At 35.0% G+C, this 22671-nt stretch overlaps 2 protein-coding genes across 3 annotated transcripts in view; both read left to right on the top strand.

The window, feature by feature from the left end:
- The window catches only part of ZNF804B (zinc finger protein 804B), an 800208-nt gene that overhangs the window by 724968 nt on the left and 52569 nt on the right, over nucleotides 1-22671 (top strand). The gene's annotated exons all lie outside the window — the stretch shown is intronic.
- On the top strand, nucleotides 18361-20159 carry LOC119241817 (ferritin heavy chain-like). The gene has a single exon (XM_037507409.2). The coding sequence runs from the start codon at nucleotides 18361-18363 to the stop codon at nucleotides 18907-18909; it is 549 nt and encodes a 182-aa protein (XP_037363306.1). The 3' UTR covers nucleotides 18910-20159.

Consider the following 22671-nt stretch of genomic DNA (forward strand, 5'->3'; position numbering starts at 1 on the left):
GAAACTGTATCTCATTCTCCTTTTGCAATAAATCCTGCTCTCATTATTTTGCATTATCTTTTCATCATTCATATACGTTCTCACTCATGAATCATTGGTAGGGCCTTCTAATTGTACTTCCTATTTATTCAGTATTTTCACTGCTCAAAAACAATCTATTCATTATATTCTGATTAATCCTCCAAAGCTACTGCATTTATTCTGTCACACCCCTACTTGGAATGTACAATTTGTGATGGCTGACTTTTAAAGAATCTGAACTACTTAATCTGCCATTCAAAACCTTCACAGTCTGGCTCTTGCCTCCATTTCCAGATTTATCTCCTGCAACTCCAGAATTTCCCCACAGTTTCTCAAAAGATGCCTTATGCTTTCCCACCTGCTCATCTTGGCTCTTAATCTTTCCTCTGTCTGCCATGCCCTCCCATCTTGTGGTTGTTTTTCTACATGTACTTATGCATATTTAATATGTAGATTGATGACTTATAGCTGGATATTAAAAGAGTGGAGATTTCATGATAAACTAACTCAATGGCACTTTCCAAATTCCTTTTGATCAAAACCTACTACTATTGTGGACAATTTTGTATATGCTACCCACTTTGGGTAACATTGGAATAATTAAATTTGCTATAGAACTTGTAAGACTGCTTTTCTTGAATAATGTTGAAATACTTCCATCTAAAGATTTACTTTGGCCCAAAATATTTTGAAAATTACCTGAATTTTAAATGAAGCTGAGTTTAAAATTTCCCTTTTAAATTAAACTGAATTTTATGTACAGAAAAAGGAAATATGCACTAAATTAAAACATGCAAAAGCTTTTTTTTTCCCAAAGTCTAAATATGTCTTTGATTCTTGCTTCAGTGAGTGCTCTTCTTGATTGTGATTATGATTATAATGATGGTGGTGAGGATTTGGCTGATTTTTTTTGGCCTCAGTAATATGTATAGTTGTCTTAGTTTTATTTTCCATGTGAATTTAAATGAAATATCTGGTCTCTTCCATTGGACTTCCAATAGTATTATCTTTTTGATATACTTAAATGTAAATTCAAATTCACATGGAATTAATTGTATTGCTCATTAATAAATGGCTTAATACTGTAAACAGGATGATCTGAATTTTCCTCACTGATTATCCTTCTCTCATTTATAATTACTCAGGAACTTCAGTTTAATAAGTGATTTCCAAAGCTTTCATATTGTCTTGTGTACAAATAGTAGTGTCATGTATTTATTTTATTGCAAAGATTATATTATTCATAGATTTATTATAATTTTAGAGAAGTCAGCATATCATTTTAAATAATAAAGCAAAATACTCCAATGTTCATAGTGTTAACTGAATTACATTGGATATTTAATAATGTTTTTCTATAATTTGATAAAAATTAGGATTTTTTTCTTAGGTATTATTTGTATAGAAGGCTTCTCAGTTACAAATTTGAACATTTCTATATTTCCTCAACAAGGAAAAAAAAATGTATGTCTAGTTTTGACAACTCCATTCTATATATTAATCATATTTTTAAATATGATTTAGCTATCGCCTTGAACTTATAATTCTTTGTGAATGCTGAGCATGCTAAAGAAATTTAAATGTGTATGCGAGTTACAATAACTTGGATAAAGACAGTACTGTTACTATTATTATAACCAACATGTCAGTAACAATTAATTCCTTGTGAGATTACCTACAAATCATAATCCCTTTCTCAAGATTTAGCTGCAAATGCATAATACTGGAACAAATAATACATATCCTCACAAATAGCAAAAGTCTGTCCTGCCCCAGAGACATACTGGCTCATCTCAATTTAGAAAAAACAAATGAGCCAGATCCCCATACAATTAACCCATAAACATATCTTCAATAATAAAAAACAAATCCACTTTCTGTTCCTCCACGTGTGAAGCTTAATCCTCTTAATCTTCATTTGCTTCACAATAGGATTTATTTTCACTCAGGAGGCACTGTTCACTAGTCAAGCCTGGATTTGAACTCCAACTAATAATGTATTGCTTGGGATTCTCACTGTCTCTACCCGCTCAGGATAAACTAACAAAGCAGAACTATCTTTGTCATCTTGACTCCAAGAGGAAAAGACTGTCAAAACTGCTAAATAAATCCAGTCTGAATTACTTCTTGTTTTGTTCCTGTAATTTGATTTCTGTGTCATCCAAATACTGCCCAAATTGACCCAATGATATATTTCAGCATAGTATGTTAGAGTTAATATTCCTTTTTTCTTTAAAGATTAATTTATTTATTTATACAAGCACTGGGTACAGTCTGAAGTGTGGGAGGGTGAGAGAATTCACCAGAGGCGGAGCGGAGAGCAGAACAGGCACACTGACGAAGTACACTGCTGAGGGGAGCAGAGGGCACTGCAGGAGAGGTCTGCCCGCCATGTGGGACCCTCGCCCAGAGGCCGGGGATCGAACTGGCGCCGCCAAGGCTGCAGGCAGCTTCGCAACCCAGCGCTCAACCACTGCGCCACTGGAGAGGCCCTTAATATTCCTTTCAATACAGCAACAAAATTTCATAGTCTAGTCGATTTTTCGGGTCTGCAAGGTAAGGGAATATAGACTGGAGTGTCTTGAATGATTCCCTTATAACCTTAAGTGTTAATAAGATAGAATTCTTATCTACTGCTTTATTTCGTATTCTATTACCACAGCTCTCTGGTATATCTTTTCTGCATCACACCATTTACATGTATAAAATAATTTTTATATTTTGTCAGAGTTAAGTGCTTATATTTTGTTAAGTATTTTTTCTTTATAGTCACAGAGAACTGTAGTTTACTTTCTGGAGATGTCTTTTTGTGGCTCTGATGTCAGGGAAATACCAGACTTATGAATGACTAGGACCTGTTTCCTCCTCTTCCAATATCTGAGGTTCTGTAGGATTTGAATAGCTTCTTCTTTAGATGTTTACTAGAATTCACTAGTGAATTAAATAATTAAATTAATGAACAAATTTTATGTTTTATTTTTTAACTACTATTTTGATTTCTTTACATGACAGGAGTTAATTTGGGTTTCTAGTTCTTCTGTTTTTTAATATTTTATTTTATACAATTATTACTTCATTTTTCATTTTTGCACAATATATGCGTTTTCATTTTGGTTATCTTCCCCATACAATTGCACCCCTCCTTATTTTGACCCTAATCCTTCCTCTCCCCGCCCCCCCCATAGTGTGTCTCTGGTTTATAGTTGCTTGTTGATTTTGATTTTTACTTTGTATTAATTAGTCATTTTTCTGGTCCCTTATTTAGGTTTTATAAATTCCTGCTATGAGTGAGACCATCCTGTATTTTTCTTTTTTTTTCTGACTTATTTTGCTGAGCATGATCCCTTCTAGCTCCATCCATGTTGCTGCAAACTGCATGTGTTTATCTTTTTTGATTGCTGAGTAATATTCCATTGTGTATATGTACCACATCTTCTTGATCCAGTCATCTATTTTTGGGCATTTGGGTTGTTTCCATAGCTTAGCTATTGTAAATAGTGTTGATTACTCAACCTACTAAAAATAGAGCTTCCATATGATCCAGCAATTCCACTCCTAGGTATTTACCCAAATGACACAGAAACATTAATTCCAAAGGGCACCTGCACCTCTAGTTCTTCTTGACTCAGTTTTGGTAATTTGTGTGTTTGTAAGTATTTAACTGTGTATATTACCTAGTCAGACCTGCAGAATATCTCAGGCTCAGTGTTCAATATGCTCCAGAGACAGCAGGACTGTAGGAACTATTCCTCATGAAGGTTTTAAGTGTTCTAATTACTCGGTGCATGTTAACTGTTGCCAAGACTACGCTATATGATTTGGAGAATTTACACACCAAAGAGCAATAATATGCAGTTGCTGCTCTTAAGACACATAATGCAAATAAAAATTATGTAAGAATAAAGGGTATAAAATCACACTAAATCTCACAAAGAATAAAAAGGATTAATTCACAAATGATCAGTTGAGAAAACCTGCCTTTCACAGAAAGCTGATTCAGAAGAAGTTTGTTTTTGCAAGGTGTGAGATTCCTGAGAATAAAAGGGAAGAGACAAATAGGGAACAAGAGAATGCAAATTTGGAAATTTAGAAGAGGAAGATGAAGAAACTTGTCATATCAACTTGATTTTAGGAGTTATTTAATGAAAGTACATGACTAAATCTAGTAGGTCACCAACAAAAGATTGTGATCCATTAAAGGGTCATCACTATTTGTGAGTCATAATATAATTTCAGTCAATTGCAAGTGGTATGTTAAAAAATAGAGTTAAAAAATATAAGTGTTCTACATTTTGTAAGGGTAAACTTTATAAAATTATGATGCAGTTGAAAATAAATGCATGAGTGTCCTGGCTCATGACATAAAATGAATTTTTTTTTAATATTTATTTATTTATTTATACAAGCACTGGGTACAGTCAGAATCGCGGGAGAGCAAGAGAATTCACCAGAGCCAGAGTGGGGCGCAGAGCAGGCAGAAGGACGGAAGTACACTGCTGAGGGGAGCAGCGGGCGGCAGGAGAGGTCTGCGCACCATGTGGGACCCTCACCTGGTGGCCGGGGATCAGACTGGCGCTGCAGAGGCTGCGGTCAGCTTTGCAACCCAGCGCTCAAGTGCTGCGCTACCGGAGAGGCCCCATAAAATGAATTTCTTTCTACAGAGTGTAATAAAAAAAAATTTAAAAGCCACTGAACTGGAGAATCATTATAAATTGAACAAAAATGTTGCCAAAAGGCAAACAAAGCAGGGATACAGTTTGCTGATTTATATTTGTGTTAGCCTAGCCAGTACAATGCCCTGCCATTCTCCAATGGTACTCATGTGGCCAAAAACAAATAGAGAAAAGCTGAATGACGTTAATCAAAGATAAGAAAATGCACCAGTGGAGGTAGATTTGTTAGTGAAGTGAAAATGTCCTAGTGGTTGTTGAGACTAAGTCTGAGGTGGCAGACCTGTTTTTCCAGATATGTAGTGTAGTTGTATACTTTTAAACAACTTTTAAGTGTTGGGAAACTATCTTTTCCTTTTAGCCTCAGGTCAGTCTTCTTATAATGTCTACCTGTAATATCTATCTAATCACTTCTCTATTACAAGTAGTTTATGTATTTGAAAATAGCTATTGCCACTTATGTACTCAGTCAGAGGGCCTTGGAGACCCAGAAACTGGTAATAGCAGGGACAATAAGTTGATTGAAATTCTAAGTATGGGGCTGGTTTATGCAAGACAGACTCAAGTGAATTTTAGGAAGTCCAAAGTGTATGGGATGGTATGAGGATATGCAGGGGCCAGAACATAAACATAAATACCAATCATGAAATGAGGTGAAAACTGCAGCATCTCTGTCTGAACTTCCCCTTGTTCTGGGAGGTGGCACTATGACTGTAAAGAGGACCTGCTCTCCTAGAGGAGAGGAGCATGATTCTTTTATATCCTATTCCTCTATTTTCTTCAGTTTTTTCTTACATCACAGTCTTTCAACCATCCTATAGTCTCAGAACTTTTCTAAATCCTGTTCTCAATCATTTTTTTTAAGATTTATTTATTTATGCATACATGAACTGGGATACAGGCCAGAGGTGTGGGGAGTGAGAGGATTCACCAGAGACAAAGTGGGGAACAGTACATGCAGACTGACTGAAATACACTGCTAAGGGGAGCACTGGGCGAGCCAAGAGAGGTCTACTGCGCCATGTGGGTAGCTCCCTGGCCAGGGATTGAATGCGTGCTGCAGTGACAGTGGATAGCTTCATAGGTTACGTCTCAACCCCTTGCCACCAAGGGAGCCCCACAATCATGTCTTTTTTAAATGCCTCAAATATCTGTCTCTGGCAGATTTATTGTACTTGAGAACATGTAAGGCATTTCTCAGTGGAATTTCTAATCAAGCTCTTTAAAATTATTCATATATGTGAGCTGCTTTTAAATGACTGCTTTTTGCAGGAGGTAATAGTAATAGAAACATTTATTAATTGGGATTCCTATACTCAGATCACTTTTTTTATATTTATATTTATATTTATTTATATAGATACATTGACATGGAAAAAAGAAATTTTACATATACTTCTACTTAATTTTAACAATATGGAGATCCTTGAAATATATGGAATTTAACAGATTCATTTTTTTATTCCAGTAGCTTTGAAAATTTCATTGAAATGTTTAGTTTCATTAAGATAATTATCATTGTACATGATTTCTTCTTATTCATTAAGTGTGATTTGGGCAAGCACATCCTTACAATGGTAAATCCTTGAATTCTCAAAATAAGTTTTTCTCCATCCTTATAACTATAAATTGCTCCTTAAACAGAGGTGAAATAATAATGTATTAGTTGTAAATATACAAATAAAATGTTATGGTTTCTAATTACTAGTATGTTCTAAAGGGAACAACTAGAAAATAACAGCTAGATTCTATAACTAGTTAATTAATTTCTCGTTAATTAACTAGAAAAAAAGTTAATATTATAACATGTTAACCTTGTAACATGCATACTATCATTTACAAATAGGAAACAGAGGTCCACAGATATTTAATAATTTTCCAAAGTCACTTTTCAAGTTAGTAGTTATAGAATCCAGCTGTTATTTTCTAGTTTGAATATATACTTTAGCTCCCTCCAAAATATTGCGACTTAATTCTGAAGTATTTTCAGAAGTGACATGCCTTATCAAATTCCCTCATGGTGGTATGAACTTTGCCTATGACTGTACAAAGCCCATGGTGAGGAAGAGGCCTTTCACCTGTCTTCTTTTTCTGTGAAAAGTGTGTGTTTTGTGTCTCTAGCGTTGTCTTATATTACAGTTTTAAAGTGAATGAGCATTATGTGGGTAATTAAAGATAAGAAAATGCACCAGTGGGCCTCCCCGGTGGCGCAGTGGTTGAGCGCTGGGTTGCGAAGCTGCCCGCAGCCTCTGCATCGCCGTTTCGATCCCTGGCTGCTCCCAGGCCACCGGAGGAGGGTCCCACATGGCGCGCAGACCTCTCCTGCCGCCCGCTCCTCCCCTCAGCAGTGTACTTCGGTCCTTCTGCCTGCTCTGCTCCCCGCTCTGGCTCTGGTGAATTCTCTCACCCTCCTGCTCTTCTGACTGTACCCAGTGCTTAAATAAATAAATACATAGATAGATAAATAAATAAACAAACAAATAAATAAATAAAAAAAAAAGAAAAGAAAATGCACCAGTGGAGGTAGATTTGTTAGTGAAGTGAAAATGTCCTAGTGGTTGTTGAGACTAAGTCTGAGGTGGCAGACCACGTAACTTATCTCTCCCTAAATAACCTCTGCTATTTATAATTTAGAACTGAATTTTTTCTTCATTTACCTCTTGCTGGAATTATAATTGATATAGTTCCTACATTTTCAGCTTATACTCTTTATTGTATATTTGATACATCACAAGTGATTTTTTTCTTTTCATTTCATATTCATCTTCTTTAGCTGTCTGAGACCACAATTTCAAACCCCAGAGACAAGCATAATTTCTTGCTCAGCATTAATATTTTCCTATTTCTTTGTAATCTATAATCGCTTTATGCACTAGTTTTAAGATAGGCCATCAGTATTCCAAAAGTACTTGGTATAGTGTTTTAAAGACAAAACTGACTTACTGCATTTTAGCCCATTTTCAGTCATGCTTTATTCTTTATTGAACTTTTACAGTTACTATACCACATTATATCTGTAGCAGATGCTGACAGGGCCTCATCCTCATCATTCAGAACTTTCACTTTCCTCTGGTGTTCTCCCAACTATCAGTACCTACACCTCTGTGCCTGCATTGTTGGTTTGTTTCCTCTAAGAACAAAAAGGCCAATTGCACCCTTATGTATAAGGGGATAAGACACTGGACTAACACACTTCATCCCCAGAAATCCCAACCAAATGATTCCACTGAACATAGATAACCTCATCCCTTTCTCCATACACAGAAGACACATGGGATTTGTTCTTTTCCAGTACTTTCTCATGAGTGGAAGCTTCAGTTGATCACTGGGGCAACTGGTTTGACACACCTTTCATTGACCTTCCCTTCTCTGCCAGTGCCCCTATTCCTTTCCATTGTTTCCTGGGCCCCCAAACATACTACTCACTCTCGAATCCTCATCATAGAGTCTGCCTCGCTAATATTCTTGGACTTATAGTTCCCTCAACAATGGATTAATAAAAACAATTTTAGGAGAATGAAATGAATGTTCAGCTCCTGATGCATAGTAGATACTTTAATGCCATCTCATCTAGTTAAAGGAAATGTTATCTTTTAATGTTGAATACTCTCTTCTAGATAGAATTTTGTCTCTGCTTTATCTTAATCATATGAATTGTTTTCTATTGTATAGACAGGACCATGCCAATGGATACCAATGTCACCAAATTTGGGGGTTGTTATGAAGAGTTCATACACATCTCTTAGCATTTATGCCAATGATTCCATCACTAGTCATTCATTTCCATGCAGTGAGAATAGTCTTTTTTTCTGCAATTCCATTTGTATCACTACAAAAACTACAGGAAAGGATAGTTTTCAGTGAAGCCTGTGAAAGAACTTATCTTTTTCTTTATCCTTACATCCCCTCTAGGAACAGTACATGTATTGATTTTTCATACTTGAAACAAACTTCTCTTCAGTAGGCTATTTCCTATTCATCTTGTATAACTCAGTGTATGATTTAGTTTTTACCTTTATTGTAAGCTGCCATAGCCTTTAATATGTATTCCTATCTGTAGAACTTCCTCTTTATACCATTAGCAAGGTCCTAAATTAGTTGAACTGGATTATTTAATATTACCACTATAGTGTCTAGAATAGTGTTTGGCACATGACAACACTCAAGTGTTAGATAGTGAATCACATTTATGTGTATTATCAAATAAGTATTACAAGATCTTTTGGTGATTTTAATTAAATCTATGTTGTTAGAGAATATTTGCAGTCCCTCTGACATAGTTTTTTACCTGCCCTCGTCTGTCATCCCTTTATGTCATTATGTAATTAACAATAATACCATTTCAAGATGTGACTAATATTGAATTTGCTGGTGATTTATCTATGAATACTTTGGCTCTAATATAAGAAGTGTGAAGAATTTAAAAAGAGTGAGCCTGTACTGCTATACTACATACAGTGTTATAAACCATTGTTACCTCAACAGCAAAAAATAAAGAATAATAAGGAACAACAAACATAAAATAAATACATACAAAGAATTTTAAAATAATTTAATATTTGATTTTTTTAATTTCTGCTTAAGTAAAAGCAAACTAGATAATCAAAATACATACTATTTCCCAAAGCTTGATATGTTTTCATTGTTACTTCATTGTTATGTTTTTAATAATTTTTTACTTAATTTATGAAGTATCACCTTTCTAAATATTGCAACAGAAAGGTTATTGTTTTGATAAAGGGTGAGACATGTTTTGTTTACTTGCTCATTAAATACCTATGTACTATAGCAGTGCTGCAAAAGGAAAACTCGAATTATCAAATGTCACTGAACAATTTTTTGCCCAGTGATTGCTTTTGTCTTATGGCAAAATTTTCTACTTTTAAATGTCAGCTTACCCAATTCTTTATTTTAAGCATGCACAACTGGGGAGATGATTGAACATCATTAAAAAATACTGTACCTGCCACACTCGAGCTTTTTTATTTTTTTACATATAGTAAGGAAAGCTAGTAAATTGATACTTTAATATTTGGAAATATTAATAGTATGTCTGGAGTAATGAGTTTATTTTCATCATCATGATCTAAAAAAATATCTAGCAAACAGCAGTGATCCCTTTAAATTTAATGGCTAGATAAGTTAAGGTTGTCATTAAATGTTGGATACAGAGAAATTACATTTGCCACCTTCTAAAAGTGAATGCTAATTAACATGCAAATGATCAATTTAACCCTCTTTAAATTGGGGGAAAAAAAAACCTTGAGACAGTTAATTTCATAGTTGTTAGTGATGGCCAAATCATTGTAAGATGATCCTTTGTATTTTATTATATAAGAAATTGCAGAAACACATTATCAGACTTTTGTGTTTAAAATAAAATGAATGGCAATTCTGCCTGGCAGAGAATATTTTATTATTTTGTTTGTGTGCTGATGTTTTAATTCTTCTAGAAGAATAGAAACACAAACATTTAGAGTGAGAGCTGTGGATATGTTAATAACGTCGGGGTTGTTGCAATACTGTTCTGCAATATTAGGTGAACTACTAGAATTTAGATAAAGTCAGATAACAACAGTTACCAAAAGTAATGAGATTTTGACTCAAATGTCCAACTTCAGACCTGAAGGTAGGTCTGCCCTATTCCAGGGCCTTTTGGACTCTTGCAGTTAGATTGTCACTGACAAAGTCTCTTGAGATTCCTAATGTTGGCCAGCATCACATTTTTAGAACTAGAAAGAGCTAAAAGTCTAAAATATTAGTGAGGTCGACCATGTCAGTCAGTCTCTCAGGTCTTGATCTCTACTCACATGCTGGTTTAAGAATCCTGACGTGGTCAGTTTTTCATTAACTAAATGTTTCTGTCAGCACATACTATGATGCATTTATAATAACCCAGATACCTTTGGTCTAGTCTATGAATTCCAGCGATAAAACCTAATTTAATCTGATTAACAAATGGAACTGCACATTCTGAGTGAACAGTGTGTTGAGACCAGAAGGTTCTTCTTTGCATACCAAGTATTTGCAAAGGATTGCTATAAATTCACTAAAATAACAGGTGGAGCACGGGGGAAGGTGTGTGAGTGGAGAACTGTATTTGGTAAACTTTATCCAAGTCATGACTGTCACCCTACTCTGGTACCTTGAGTAATTTTAAGTAGATATGTTCAATTCACACTTAAGATACTCAGATAGGCAGATCCAGATCTCAAGAGAGGGCTTCCACAGACAGTTGTGTCATACATCACCACATGCAGCAATCTAGGCAGATCAGTATCTGTGTGGAAATTCGTGATGATTCCTGGAGAAGGATATCAGGATTTCTAGAAATGACTTGCTTAAAATCTGATTTAAGCAAAAAGACAGGATAAGATCACTGGAGAGAAACTGTTGGGTCAAAAGGGTGTCTAGGACCCATCCCAGAGAAAATTCAACACCTTAAGTTGTGACAAAGAAAGAAGGGACAACAATACTCTTTATATGCAACAACAGCGTGGATAAAGAACCTTCAGCAGCATGTTAAGATAGAGCTATTCCGAGCCAGGGTAAAGGTCGGCAATGCCAAACACTGAAGAGAGGGAGAGCTGGAATTCAAACACACTCACACAAAGCTCTGCAGCTCTTGAGAAAATCACACACGCCCTCTTTAAAAGCCTATAAAAAATACCCAGGAGCTTTGAATCTGGCACTCAGGATGCAATATGGTTGGCTAACATTTTAGAGCTTTCTAGCCAGCCTCTGAAATGTTATGTTATATTTTAACAACCTGATATAATTTATTTTGTTCTCAAGTAAATGCAATGAACAAAATTGGAAATCTAGAGACAAAGTTTTTTAATATGAATGAAATAGTTTGAAGGGGCCTCCCTGGTGGCTCAAAGGGTTAAGCACCGCACTATGAAACTATCCACAGCCACTGCAGCACGGGTTTGATCCCCCAGCCGGCCCACTGCTCCCCTCAGCAGTGTATTTCAGTCAGTCTGCCTGTTCCATTCCCCACTCTGTCTCTGGTGAATCCTCTCATCCCCCAAATGTTTGGCCTGTACCCCAGTTCTTGTATGCATAAATAAATCTTTAAAAAAAGAAATAGTTTGAAAGGCACAATGTATTTTTACCTTTTCTCGCAGCACTTATATGTTTAAATAAAGCATGAGGAGAAAAATAGAGAGAAGGTTTTATAAAAGGAAGAAAATACCTAGATGACAGTAAGCAAGTAGCCACCAGGGACATTGTGACCACAGGGTTTCAGCTCCTAATCAGAAAAGTGAGGTGTTTGTGCTAAATTTCTAAATATCCTTCTAATTTCAACCTTTAATTTTGTACATGGAACTTTGGTTTGTGTTCCACAAATATATTTATAATTGCAAACCAGTACCAAGCTCGATGTGTTTTCCTAATGCCCAAACAACTGCTTGATTGGCTCAAATTCTGTCTATAAAATAAAGTTAAAGGACTGTTACTATATTCACATACACATATCCATAAAATGCTTGCTGGATTTCTCAGTAGTTGTATTGTATGATTTTGACATTTAGGCATAGTCTAATGTTGAGAAGAAACAAATATTTAAACTTAAGTTCCTCATGTTTATAAATGGTAGTCATGCTAGATAGAGTATATTGTATTTCTGGAATGAAATGTAAAGTTTCTGTTGTCCTTGATCTCTCTCCTACCCACTTGTGTAGCTTTGATGAAGATCATAAGTGAAATTGGCCCACTGTATATTTTGGTGTTTGGAATATAACAATAATGACCCCCATGCAAAATTTTCATATATATATAGGAGGCTTGACTATCAGAATGGTATATATGTGATGTAGGAAATTATATACATTGTATATATGACGTATATGGTATATGCTATATGATATAATAGTATATGTGCTAAATTACATATATGTGTTTATATAGTGTATGTGGTATACACAGTATATGTTATATGAATGATGGTTTGTGAGATAATATATATATGATGTATACAAGGTAAATTTTTGTTTTCTTTTAATAAATGCTGAGAGGAATGCTTAAAATCCTATTTGTGGGTATTGCAGGATTACAAAATACAATCTGATCATTTTTCCCACTTGACATTAATCTTCTAATGCAAACAGCTGGCAAATTATTTGTTAATTAATTACAAGAAATCCTCTCATTACTCTTGATATTCTAGAATTTGGCTTCTGTTAATAAACTTAAATATGTGACTTAAACAGAAATGAGGCCAGGCTGTTACAAATGAGAAAGTTAATCATTGGAACCAACTAAACATTTAAGAAAGCATAGGGGAAATACTTTATTGTACTTATAGAGAAAATAGATGGAAATAATAGGATTTCTCTCCAGGTGTATATATTGTGAGCATAGGATGCTGCCATACTATATAGAAACATTATTTTTAGAAAGCTAAAAAAAAATAATAAAAAAGATAATCAACTTTAATTGGATTTCAGAGAATGTTGCAGGGGACATACTTATACTAAAAAAATCATTTTTTTATCTGAAATTCAAATGTTATAAGGCATTTTCCAATTTATTTTGCAATCTGGCATACTGAAAAAGTTTGAATTTTTTTTAAAGATTTATTTATTTATTTATACAAGAACCTGGGTATAGACCCGATGCATAGGAGGGTGAGAGGATTCACCAGAGACAGAGCAGGGAACAGAACAGGCAGACTGACGAAATACACTGCTGAGGGGAGCAGTGGGCATGATAGGAGAGGTCTGCCTTGCCATGTGGGACCCTCGCCGGCTGGCTGGGATGGAAACAGCGCTGCAGAGGCTGCAGACAGCTTCACAGCGCAGCGCTCAACCACCTGCGCTGCCAGGGGAGACCCAAAAGTTTGAATTTTTAAAAAGATTATTATGCTAATAATTTGATTATTCTTCAACTAAGGAAGTATACAGAAAGAAATATTTCTGAGAAATTTTGGGGGGAAGCATAGAATGTAACCTTAGACGTTATGTTAGCCTAAACAGGGGGAGAATTTATCAGTTTTCTATTGCCATTGAACATATAATCTGTATTTGTTTGGCAGTGAAACAAATGAATGAATGCTACAAATATAAAACAAGGCTCAATACTTTAATAGTGTGTCCAAAATACAATTCTTCTATTTATCACCCTTCTTCAATTCCTTCAGTGTTTTCATTTTTCTATAATGTAGTTGAATCAGGGAAATCAGAATCAATAATATTATCTAATTTAATTATGTAGATAACAAAAATGAAACAGGTCTGCCCATTTATAGTGTTGTTTTCAGTTGAATTGTAGAGATTGTTGTGAAATCTGCAATGACATATCTGATCTCTTAGATGTTTTTATATAACTTGTGAATAGACGATTCAACAATACAACATCTCAGTTATAATGATCATATATAGATGAAATATTTCAAAACTTATTATGTGAAGAACTCTGCCAAGTGTTTTGCAAATGTTATTTAATATGCTGTGTTTTGAAAATGTTATTTATTTATATACATGGCTGTTAAAATATTAATTTATTTGAAAAATGGCTTAAGTACTTTATTTTTAGACAGTGTGTTTTCATAGATACACAATGTGTGACTGTCATAATGATGGACAAAGTAAAACTCCTTTGCTAAAAATGCACAAAAATAAGGAAATCCGTAAAATTTGGAATATGAAAAAAAGCTGGAATTCTAGATGGAAGTAAGGAGCATGTGGTCTTCACCGACAGAATTTTGTGGAATCTTGGAAACCATGACCCAACTTACAGGAACCTAGAGACAAAAGATAAATGCTAGGAAGTACCAAGGTATGGAGCATAAGAAGACAAACTGGGATATAAGGTTTCCATCTTCGGCCTGATCAGGGAGAATGTAGTGAAAGAAGAGGGTGAAATTAAAGCACCACAGAGGCAAAGTATAGACCAAAAACATTCCAAGCCATCTGTTCATGACACCTGGGGTGCTTCGAGGGGGAATATTAACCCTGAAAATTAATTCGTCCTCCTCAATAGAATATAATTCATAATAATCATATGAACAACCACAAATTTAAAGCAGGTCCTCAAATGTCATTGTTTCATTCAGTGTTGTTTTACTATACTGAAAGGAAAAAAAGATCTTCACCAGCATTGAAAAAATGATACTAACATTATTTGAGGGCCTACTTTCATTTTTCATTATGTAGCATTTTCCAAGAAACTATTTTTTATGTCAAGTGAAGACTTACTGTACTTATTTTAAAGGAGTGTCAGGGAGCATACACAAGTAAATGCAACTCTTCTCTAGAGAAATGGCAACTTTAACTTTGATGTCACTTACTACCAAATCAACATTCTAAGGAGAATATACTAATCATGGATAAAAGTCATGAAACAGAGAAAACCCTCCATGACTGAGAGTAAAACAAACATTAGTAAATCGAACAAACTTTTCCACAAATATTTAAGGCTGAAAATACCACATATCAAAGTATAAACTAAATTATAATTTAGTATTCTTTTAATGAAAGAGAAGCTCGAAAATGCAATCTAGCCAAAGGAGAATCAGGGGTATTTGGAAAATATCAACCTTCTAGAATAGAAAAATATTATAATTCAAATTAAAAAGAAACCTCAATGAATTATTAACCATGGTCCAAGAGAGAATTGAAAACCTCAAATGAATTACTCAAAAGTTATCATAGAGACATTTTTCTGAGGAGATGTTGAGTCAGTCTAGGGAGTATTTAATTGGATTCTAGAAAGAATTGATATAGGTTTAGGGGGAAAGTCTATATGCAAAGAAATCATAGCTGAGAATTTTCCAACATTATTGAAAAAAATAATTTATCACAACTAGCAGCAAAACAAATAAAAGCAAAAAAATGAAATCTACATTTAAAGTCATCAAAATTATTCAAAGGAAAGATAAACACTGAGATAGAGTGATCATAAAAGCAAGCCAAGAAAAAATCCAATTTACCTAAAAGTGGAATAGCAATTTGACTAATTAATGACTACTCAGAAGCAGGAATAGAAGACAAAGAGCCACGGAAAATTATTGTCAATGTGCTGAAAAAATAAATGTCAAACCAGAATTCTAGATGGGATGGAAATATATTTCAAGAATAAAGGCCAAGTAAAGGCATTTTTCAGGCAAAAAATAAACATTGAAAGAATTTGCTGCCTATAGTCTCACTAAATTATACTCCAATGAATGAATTTCAGGAGTAAGAAAAATGATAACAGAAGTAAAGTCTGAAATATGATAACAAATTAGAAAAAACGTATTGAAGTATGTGCCCATAAATTCTAAAAAACACTATCTAAACTTGTAGCAATACATTCTATGTGTGGAAATAAAACAGAACTAAAGCAAGGTAAAAGTAACATGTAAGGCGAGAAGATAGGATAAAAGTGGAAATATATAGTCTTTGTTAAGTTGAAAAGCAAGTATACTAACTTTAGTGATTATTAGTTTAAAGTGATATTAAAATTGCTAAAGTAATCTTAAAAGAATAACATATAAAGACTGTTTAAAAGAAGGAATTAAAATAGTGAGTCTTTAATTACAATGGAATTAAGATAGAAATTAATGTTAAGTTTCAACTAGAAAACTGAAACCATGGCAAAATTCTCAAATCACAAAAAAAAAATCAAAATTAATAAAGGAAATTAGGAAATATTTATTTGTAATTGGAAATATATAAATTGCCACACTTCAAAACATCTGTCATCTATTAACACAGTACTTAAATTAAACTTTATACTTTAAGAGCTTAATTTATATCAGAAATAAGACTAAAAGTTAATAAACTAGGAGTCCAACTTAAGAAATTGAATTAATTTAAACAAGATAAGTCAATAGCTATAGAAAATGAAATATAAAAAGTAAAAATTAATAAAAAGTACAACCCAAAGTCTCAACATACCAAAGGAGGGTTATTTGAATAAACTAATTAAATATATAATTCCTTGGATTATAATATTATTATAAAATACTCTTAATTTGAAAGACATAATAGGTTAGACTAGAGATGCTATTGGTATTATGTGGCTAATAAAATATTATAAAAACTTTATGCATAGAAAAGTTTAAAAGAAAAAATTATAAAAATCCAGAGTCCATTAGTTACTAGAAACAAAATTAATCTGATGCACCACATGATTTCTATGTAGGAGGAAGATTTATCATTCAATATAAATTTGTGATATATACATCAGAAAACCAAAAACAAAAGGGATCTTTGTTAGTGTAGTAAATGATTTTACTAAAACACGCAAAAATAACATTTTAATAGTATATGTTGAAAATTATCTCTTGAAATTGAGTGCAGGGAGCAATTCAGTGGTTTCTATTATTAGAATTTCATTTAATATTATTTATTGAAGATTCTCACTAATGCAGAGATATAAGGAAAAAAAGTATAAACATTTTAAAGCTAAAAATATAAATAATGATAAATAATGCTATCATTGAGGCTAGAATTAAACGTATCATAAGAATTAATTAAACGGACCTCCCTGCTGGCACAGGGGTTGAGTGCAGTGCTGTGATACTGTTCGCAGCCTCCTTAGCGCAGGTTGGATTCCCAGGTGGCCAGGGAGCCACCCACATGGAGCAGCAGACCTCTCCTGTCTCGCCTGCTGCTCCCCTCAGCATTGTTTTTGGTCGGTCTGTCTGTTATGCCCCCCCCCCTTTGTCTCTGGTGAATCTTCTCACGCTCCCGCATCTTTGGCCATATCCCAGTTCTTGTATAAATAAATAAATCTAAAAAAATTTTTAAAAAATTAAGGATCAATCATGTTACTAAATAAATCTCAATATTCAAAAGGAAACTGCATTTTTGTACAACAATAAAAATCAGTCAGAATACAATTGTATTAAAATGTAAAAATTGCTAAACCCAATCAATTATAATATGAGAAATTTTACTGAGATACTTAAATAACAGCTAAATAAAAAGAAATAAACAGTATGTTCTTAGGCACAAAATACAAATATTCCAGTACTCCCTCAATTTAAAATACACTTTTAAATTAAAAAAATACATGTTTTTCAAGGATTTTCTGTGGAACGTGGGAAAGTGATTCTACATAAACGAGTAAAAGACCAAAATAATAAAAAAAAAAAAGTCAGGACTCTATCAAAGAAACAAATAAGGAAAAAAAATCTCTTAAGAACCAAGTTTTATTGGTGATTAAGTTGACGTGTGTTGATGAAGAGCTAAAGAGGTCAACAAATGCAAGCCAGAAAGCCAGATAGCCAGAAAGCCAGATAGCAAGCCAGAAAGCATCTCATTCATGAATGCAAATTTGATTTCTAGCAGAGTGGGCACTGCCAGTCAGAGGACAAAGGAGAGAGCCTACTCCTTAAATAGTATTGAAAAGCTCAGTCATATGTTTGAATACTACAATGAAATTGAATTCCCACTTCACACTATACACAAATAAATGCTAAATAGATTAAAGACATATGCACACCTATAGAAAAAAATATAATTGTGGTGAAGAAAAAAAATTTTTAGTCAAATCATAAAAGGTATGTAACCTAAAGGGACATTGATAACTTTTAACACTAGGAAAAATATTAAGAACAGGTGTATAGCAACAGCCTTCGCGGAGAGTCGAACCCGGCGCTCGCCCCCACCGCCACCCCGAGCCCTCCCCACCCCACACCGCCCCGGCCGGATCGCTCCCAGCCCTCACTGCCGCCATGACGACCGCGTCCCCCTCGCAGGTGCGCCAGAACTACCACCAGGACTCGGAGGCCACCATCAACTGCCAGATCAACCTGGAACTCTACGCCTCCTGCGTCTACCTGTCCATGTCTTACTACTTTGACCGTGATGATGTGGCTCTGAAGAATTTTGCCAAATATTTTCTTCACCAATCTCATGAGGAGAGGGAACATGCTGAGAAACTGATGAAGCTGCAGAACCAACGAGGTGGCCTCATCTTCCTTCAGGACATCAAGAAACCCTACCGCGATGACTGGGAGAACGGGCTGAATGCAAGGGAGTGCGCCTTAAACTTGGAAAAGAGCATGAATCAGTCACTACTGGAGCTGCACAAACTGGCTAGAGACAAAAACGACCCCCATTTGTGTGACTTCCTGGAGACTCATTACCTGGATGAGCAGGTGAAATCCATCAAAGAACTGGGTGACCATGTAACCAACTTGCGCAAGATGGGGCCCCCTGAATCTGGCATGGCCGAGTATCTCTTTGACAAGCACACTCTGGGAGACAGTGACAAGAGCTAAGCTGAGCCTTAGGCTGGCTTCTCATAGCCAGGGGGTGACTTTCCTGGTCACCAAGGCTGTGCATGCCTGTTGGGGTTACCTTTACCTTTTCTATAAGTTGTACCAAAACATCTTCTTATAGCTTTCATTTGTATCATTCCTTCAAACAAAACAATTTGATACCCGTAAAAAAAAAAAAAAAAAAAAAAAGAAAGAACAGGTGTCTATCAAAGGGCACCTTAGGAGAAGAATGTACAAGTAATAATCTGTGAAAGATTTATAACAGGAAGATAATGTTCAGAACACTTGCAGTATGAACAGATGATTCATTAAAAGTGGATAAAAGATATTAATTAATAGGCATCTTAGAGAAGGAATATAGATGTTCCATAAATTTATTTCTAAAAATGTTAAGCTTTAGTAGTAGTCAGGACTCTAGTAATAAAAATTCAACTCAATTCCAGAACATAGCCACATTTTTGCCAAAATTAAAAATTGTGTTCAATGTTAATATTAGTGTGAGTATAAATGATAAAACACTCACTTTGGTGATTTTCACTAAAAATATTTCAGCACAGTTATGCTTTGTCATCAAGCAAATGCATTCCCATGTGTAGAGGCTAAAGTAACTTTGGCATATTTGCTTCAAGAGATATTTACAAGATATATTCTTATCAAAATTGTGATAGCAAGAAATTGGAAACAATCTAAGTATATTTATATGTTGCTTAATGATGGGGATACATTCTAAGAAATGGACTATTTGGTTGTACTTACACAAACCTGAATGGTATAGCCTACTATGTATCATCTAGATGCTATATAAGAAATATTATCTTTGGTTTGTCATTGACAGAAATGACATTAGGCGTGTATGACTTACTGAGCAGAGCCAAGTTATGGAGAATGCTTTTTCACAAATCTCCAAAACAAATGACACACATATATATAGGCTTCCTTACGTGGGTGGTAAAATGAAAGTCAAGTGAATGACTTATACCCTCTTCAAGATAGTAGTTACCTCTTTGTAAGTAACCACTCTCGTTTGGGTAAAACTTTAGTCAACTGGTGGCGTTCACTTAATTAGTCTGATGGTCACCTATTAGCTGTTTTTAAAATTATTTTCTAAGCTATATGTATTCAAAACCCCATTAAAATTAAATATCAAATTAATTGAAATATTATGATAGATAACAAATTTTAATATAAAAATAGTACATGTATATGAAATATAAAATGCCATTGTGGGCCAGGTGATTGAGTTAGGCTAGTTGCTACTGCTCCTGGTGTGTCAGTACTCTATAAAATGGCTCATTAGAAAACAGATTTTAGGATGTTTTCTTCTCAACTATGCTGAGTATAGTTAAAAGCACACAATAATATTCTGAACTGAGTGTGTGGATCCTCACTGGTAGCCAAAGAAATTTCCCTCAGTTACACTGTGATGTTAATTATGGGGATTAATTCCTAAATGAAACTATAACATATCCATCTATGAATTCTTTTAAAATTTGCTTCTAAAATAGCATTTTAGTGCCTCCCCTGCTGGCACAGGTGGTTGAGCGCAGCACTGTGAGGTTGTCAGCAGCCTTTGCAGCGCAGGTTCGATCGCGGCCAGCCGGGGAGATACCCACATGGCACAGCAGACCTCTCCTGTCTCGCCTGCTGCTCCCCTCAGCAGTGTATTTCAGACAGTCTGCCTGTTCTGCTCCCCACTCTGTCTCTGGTGAATCCTCTCACCTTCCTTCATATCTGGCCCGTACCCCAGTTCTTGAATACTTAAATAAGTAAATCTTTCTTTAAAAAAAAAAAAGAAAATAGCATTTTATGTATAAAAAATTTTGCTTCGTTGTTCCTTAATAAAATGCTGTGTTTGCTAAATAAAATGCTACATGTCATGGAAAGGAATCGCAATTTTTGTTTCTTGGGTTTGTCTCTCATCAATCTAATCTCTGAAGAACATTTTCATCAATTTTCTAATACCCATACTGTGTTATGTTGCATAAAGTTACATGAAATTATGCTAACTGTAATCTCCTTATATATAAGGCTAGTTACTATTCTTCATTTTAAATCAGTCTTTATTCAATGAAAAGTTCTACATGTTTTTCAGTGCATTTAGTCCATCCAAACTTGCCAACATTGAGCAAAATTTCATAAAAGTGTCTTCTCTTTCCTTAATTTCTCAGAATCTTGCTCTATTGGACTGATAATGAATATTTAATCTTGTCAGTTAAGGGTATGTGTAGTAATATCATGGTAGCATAGGTAATTTTGGTTACATCAACAAAATAATTTAGGAAAAATCAGACATAGGCAAGGAAGCCCTCTGTAAGTGTAAAAGCAATAAAGAGAAAGACAATAACAAAATGTGTAGATGTATTTAGAATGAAGTATTGCATTTCTATAGCTTAGTCATGTGAATACTCCTTCTATTTGAGTCACTCTCCCTGTTAATAATGTTTGTATTTATTGTTTCATGGTGATTAATTAGAAAAATACAACTTAGGGCTTAAATACCCCTTCTTAATAAACCCTAAGTTTTATTTTATCTTATTATTTTATTTATTTTTTTTAAAGATTTACTTATTTATTTCTTTATATGAGCACTGGGTACAGTCAGAAGCACGGGAGGATGAGAGAATTCACCAGAGCCAAAGCGGGGAGCAGAGCAGGCAGAAGGACCGAAGTACACTGCTGAGGGCAGCAGCGGGCGGCAGGAGAGGTCTGTCGCGCCATGTGGGACCCTGGATGGCGGCCGGGGATCGAACCATTGCTGCAGAGGCTGTGGGCAGCTTCGCAGTGCAGCGCTCAACCACTGCGCCACCAGGGGAGGCCCTTTATTTATTTTTTAAAGATTAGTCCATTTGTGCATATAAGATATGGGGTATAGGCCAAAGGTGTGAGGGGTGAGAGGATTCACCAGAGACAGCGTGGGAAGCAGAACAGGCAGACTGACTGAAATACACTGCTGAGGGGAGCAGGAAAGGTCCACTGCACCATGTGGGAGGCTCCCTGGCTGGGGATCAAACTCATGTTGCAGTGGCTGCAGACAGCTTCAGAGGCTGTGTCTTAACCCTTTGTGCCACCAGGGAGGCCCCCTATTTTATTTTTATTGATGTAACATTGGCTACATCTCTGTATGACTGAGAGTTAAAGGATTACACCTCTTCAGATACATGTTACCATGTCCTATCCAACACTAAGGCACCCAGAGTCCTCCACCATAGTTTATTGGCCCCCATCTACAACCTACTACCACTTTCTCCCTCACGCTCTGGAAGTCATACTTCCTAGTTTTATTATTTAAGTTTGTGTCTGACCCTTTGTTTTATTTCTCTATATTGCACATAGAAGTGGAACAATCCTTAACCCTGATATTTTTTTAATTTTTTTATTGAGGTATCATCAGTTTATATGAGTTTCCAATACTATATATGATTTAGGAAAATAGGGCCACACCTCTTCAGATCTTTGTTACTATACCACAACCACCACCATAGTACATGTAATCCTCCACCTAGACTACTGGGCACCCACACCTTTATCCCACCGTCTTCCCTTCCCCTCTAGTGGCCAAGTTCTGCAATAATAATTCAGTCTTAAGTCTAGGGTTTGTTTGGTTTAGTTTTGTCTGTTTCTTTATTTTGTTTCTCTTAGCCCTAAACTAGGCGGTGATTTTAGAAAACCTGCTAAAAGATCAAGAAAAACTTTGTAAATTACCAAATACATAAATTTCTTTCCTCTGTGTTAACTTTTTTAATTAGCCTGGAACCCTAAAAA

This window comes from Talpa occidentalis, unplaced genomic scaffold, assembly GCF_014898055.3.
Source record: "Talpa occidentalis isolate TD23 unplaced genomic scaffold, MPIMG_talOcc4v2.1, whole genome shotgun sequence".
NCBI lineage: Eukaryota > Metazoa > Chordata > Mammalia > Eulipotyphla > Talpidae > Talpa > Talpa occidentalis.

Coding starts and splice junctions, on each gene's coding strand:
- LOC119241817 (XM_037507409.2), top strand. CDS start 18,361: ATGACGACCGCGTCCCCCTCGCAGGTGCGCCAGAACTACCACCAGGAC.